The sequence below is a fragment of the Acanthisitta chloris genome, unplaced genomic scaffold (genome assembly GCF_000695815.1).
Source record: "Acanthisitta chloris isolate BGI_N310 unplaced genomic scaffold, ASM69581v1 scaffold34401, whole genome shotgun sequence".
NCBI classification, from domain to species: Eukaryota; Metazoa; Chordata; class Aves; order Passeriformes; family Acanthisittidae; genus Acanthisitta; species Acanthisitta chloris.
The window spans coordinates 259-4,410 of NW_008657080.1; the positions used below are offsets into that span (position 1 = coordinate 259).

Genomic DNA, 4,152 nt, shown 5'->3' on the forward strand with positions numbered 1-4,152 from the left:
TCTCCATCGCCCAGCCTGGCAAGAAGAAGCTGGAGTTTGCTGCAGGTGGGCTGTGGAGCCAGCACAGGGTGAGGGGCCAGTCTGGCAGCAGAGCCTCTCCATGCACCCTCCTCTCCCCACAGGGCACCGCCTGAACGATGGCTTCTGGCACTCAGTGCACCTGGTGGCACGGGACGGATCAGCTGTGGTGACCATCGACGATGACGACGGTGCCGAGTTTCGGGTGGCACATCCCTTCCAGCTCCGCACCGGCAGCCAGTACTTCTTTGGAGGTGGGCAGTGGGGCAGGGGCTGGGACGATGGGTGCCTGTGGGCCGCTCACCCCGCTCTCTCTTGCAGGCTGCCCCAAGCCACCCTCAGTCACCGGCTGCTGGGTCCCCGGCTGCTGGTCGAACCAGACAACCTTCCACGGCTGCCTGCAGATGCTGAACGTAGACATGCAACCCATAGACGTGGAGCTGCTGGTGCAGCACCGTCTGGCACAATACCACAATGTGTTCTTCAATGTCTGCGGCATCACAGACAGGTACCAACCGGGACAGGGATGTTGCTGGTAGTGGAGGGTGCCTGGTGGCTGTGCCAGTGCTGGGACAGGAGCCCTCTGTGCCCTCAGGTGCACCCCCAACCTCTGCGAGCACGACAGCCGTTGCATCCAGTCCTGGGATGACTTCATGTGCATCTGTGACCTGACAGGGTACAAGGGGGAGACCTGTCATAAATGTGAGCCTGGAGCCTTGTGGGTTGGGGATAGTATGGGCACCTGCAGCTCCTCCTGCTGCCCAGCACCCCTCCTGCACTGACCCCTGCCCCATTCTTCTCTTCCAGCCCTTTACAAGGAGTCCTGTGATGCTTACCGGGTCAGTGGGAAAACCTCAGGCAACTACACCATCGACCCAGATGGCAGTGGGCCACTCAAGCCTTTCACGGTGTACTGTGACATCCGAGGTGGGGCTAGCAGGAGGGCAGGGATGTCGCTCTGCCTGGTGCCCTCTGCCTTTGTATTGGGGCTGGAGCAGGATGGAGGGAGTGGGGGGTGTCCTAAAAGCTCCCCTGTCATCACAGAGGACCGAGCATGGACCATCATCAGGCACAACCGCCACTACGCCACGCGGGTGACGGGATCCAGTGTGGACCAGCCTTACCTGGGGGTTGTGGAGTACTGGAATGCCTCCTGGGCAGAGGTCTCAGCCCTGGCCAATGCTTCCGAGTATTGCGAGCAACGCATTGAGCTCCACTGCTACAGCTCCCGCCTGCTCAACACTCCCTGTGAGTGCCGGGGCGAGTGGGGACGTGCTGCACTGCAGGGCCATGCCATGGGACCATGTCCTCACCCTCCCGTGTGCCCCCAGCCGGGCTGCCCTTCAGCTTCTGGATGGGCCGGAACGATGAGCGGCACTACTACTGGGGGGGCTCACGCCCCGGCATCCAGCGCTGTGCCTGTGGGCTGGACAAGAACTGTGCTGATCCCCAGTACTTCTGCAACTGTGATGCCGACCACGCGCTGTGGTGAGTGGTGGCGACTGTGGGACAGGAGTGTGGGACAGGAGCTAGGGGACAGGGGCTGTGGGACAGGGGCTTCGGGCATGGGGAGCACAGGCACTGGGGCGCTCAAACAGGAGTAATAGGGGTGCAGCCTGGCAAAAGGACAGAAGCCCCTCATGGCACCTCTGATGCACGCACCGTTTGCAGGAGGACAGACAAGGGTCTGCTGACCTTCGTGGACCACCTGCCCGTTACTCAGGTTGTGGTTGGAGACACCAACCGCTCTGGCTCTGAAGCCCAGTTCTTGCTGGGGCCCCTGCGGTGCTATGGAGACCGTGAGTGACCAGCCCCACGGAAGGTCCCCTGCCTGCAGAGGGCTCACACCCACAGGGGTCCCACACCTGCAGGGTCCTGCACCCACAGAAGGTCCTTGCCCATTCCTCACCACCCCTCCTGCTTCCCGCAGGAAACACCTGGAACACGGTCTCCTTCAACAGGGGCGCAGCCCTGCTCTTCCCCACCTTCCAGGCCAACCACAGCCTTGACATCTCCTTCTACTTCAAGACCACTGCGCAGTCTGGAGTCTTCCTGGAGAACCCTGGCACCCGAAACTACATCCGCATCGAGCTCAACAGTATGGGCAGGCAGGGGGTGTAGGGCCAGGGGGAGCTGATGGGTCTGGAGGCTCCTCCCAACACCATGTCCTTGCAGCCACCAGGGATGTGGTGTTCATCTACGACATCGGGAACGGGGATGAGAACCTGACGGTGCGGTCAGTGGTGCCCTGGAATGACGATGAGTGGCACCAGGTGAAGGCTGAGCTCAACGTCAAACTGGCACGGCTGCGGGTGGACAAGCTGCCCTGGGTGGTCCGTCCAGCCCCCCCGCAGAGCTTCGTCCGCCTGGAGTTCGACAGGCCCCTCTACGTTGGTGAGAGCCCCGTGCCATGTCCCCACACCCCCAGGTCCCTATGAGCCGCAGGGTGCTGAGTCTCAGCCCCGCCGCAGGTGCGGCGGAGCACAAGATGCGCCCATTCCTGGGGTGCCTGCGGGGACTGCGGATGAACGGGGTGACACTCAACCTGGAGGGCAAGGCCAACGAGACAGAGGGTGTGCGGGTCAACTGCACCGGCTACTGCCAGGACCCGCCGGTGCCCTGCCAGAACAGTGGGCTATGCGTCGAGCGCTACAGCCACTACACCTGCAACTGCAGCATCTCTGCCTTCACTGGGCCCTTCTGCAACCACGGTGAGTGGTTGCGCTCCATGGGATGGGAGGGGCGAGGAGCCAGCATTTCCATCACCCCATGGGCTCCCCCACAGACATCGGTGGGTACTTCGAGGAGGGCACCTGGGTACGGTACAACATCCTGCCCATGTCGTTGTACGCCGTCCGCGAGTTCGCCAGCATCGTCAGCAGCCCCTGGCAGCCCCTGCCTGGCTACAACCTCACCAGTGAGGAGGTCAGCTTCAGCTTCAGCACCACCTCAGCACCTGCTGTGCTGCTCTATGTCAGCACCTTTGTCAAGGACTACATGGCCGTGCTCATCAAGGATGACGGTGAGGGCATGGCTCCCCACTCTAGGCCCACTGGGGCTGCATGGGACCCTCCTCTCTGTGGATGCCAGTCCCCAGCCCTATAGATGGGCCAGATGTGTCCAGTAAGGACCTCAGCCCCGCTAACAGTCCCATGCTGCCCACAGGGAGCCTTCAGCTGCGTTACCAGCTGGGCACCAGCCCCTATGTCTTTGCCCTCACCACCAAGCCAGTGACAGATGGGCGGCCCCACCGTGTCAACATTACCCGCCTGCACCGCACGCTGTACACCCAGGTATGGGCCGGGGCACCCTCCCCATGGGTTCGTGGGCTGCAGGTCAGGATGGAAGGAGGCATGGGCAGGGTGGCTCCATGGCTGCTGATGCTGTGCACCTGCCTCCCAGGTGGACTATCTCCCTGTCATGGAGCAGCAGTTCTCCCTGTTCGTAGACAGCAAGCTGGACTCACCCAAAAACCTGTACCTGGGGCGTGTGATGGGTGAGCTGAGTCCTGCCCTTGGCTACCCCCTTCCCATACTGAGGGCTCCTCTGCCCAACATGGCCCTTGCCCTCCACAAGGGCTGAGCCATATCCTTCTGTGCCCCCACAGAGACGGGTGTGATTGACCCTGAGATCCAGCGCTACAACACGCCCGGCTTCTCAGGCTGCCTCTCAGGGGTGAAGTTCAACACCCTCGTCCCTCTTAAAGCCATCTTCTACCCCACCAGCCCCCTGCGGCCGTACAACATCCGGGGAGAGCTGGTAGAGTCAAGCTGTGCCTCCATGCTCCCCCTCACCACCATTCTCATCCCTCCCGAGATGGACCCCTGGTACATGGGCATAGGTAAATGCCGTGGTGGAACCCTGGTAGGGATGGAGCCCTACCAGCTGCGGAGGGGAAGCTCTGGCATGAGACCTAACTGCAGCCTGGACTCAGCCACCCACTCTGTTCTCCACAGATTTCCCCCACGTGCATGATGATGGCTGGATCGGGATCATCATCGGTTGTAAGTGAAGACTCTGGCTGGTGTCTCTCCCTCTGACCTGGCCCTGTGCCCTCCTCCCCAGCCCCTTACCATTGCCTTTCCCCTGCAGTTGTGATCTTCTTGCTCCTGCTGCTGGCAGGGCTGCTGGTGC

General features: G+C 62.0%; 1 protein-coding gene across 1 annotated transcript in view; it reads left to right on the plus strand.

Moving 5' to 3' along the window:
* LOC103811597 (contactin-associated protein 1-like) overlaps positions 1-4,148 on the plus strand; it is a gene marked incomplete at both ends in the record, with an annotated part of 4,351 nt that extends 203 nt beyond the window's left edge. Inside the window, 17 exon segments of the mRNA XM_009084582.1 lie at positions 1-45; positions 123-272; positions 340-526; positions 614-720; positions 826-945; positions 1,063-1,266; positions 1,350-1,506; positions 1,690-1,817; positions 1,949-2,116; positions 2,194-2,412; positions 2,490-2,729; positions 2,804-3,040; positions 3,184-3,311; positions 3,421-3,514; positions 3,626-3,859; positions 3,975-4,022; positions 4,111-4,148. The exon segment at positions 1-45 is cut by the window's left edge and continues 38 nt beyond it. Of these exon segments, the coding sequence (XP_009082830.1) occupies positions 1-45; positions 123-272; positions 340-526; positions 614-720; positions 826-945; positions 1,063-1,266; positions 1,350-1,506; positions 1,690-1,817; positions 1,949-2,116; positions 2,194-2,412; positions 2,490-2,729; positions 2,804-3,040; positions 3,184-3,311; positions 3,421-3,514; positions 3,626-3,859; positions 3,975-4,022; positions 4,111-4,148 (2,504 nt within the window).
* Positions 4,149-4,152: the final 4 nt, after the last annotated feature.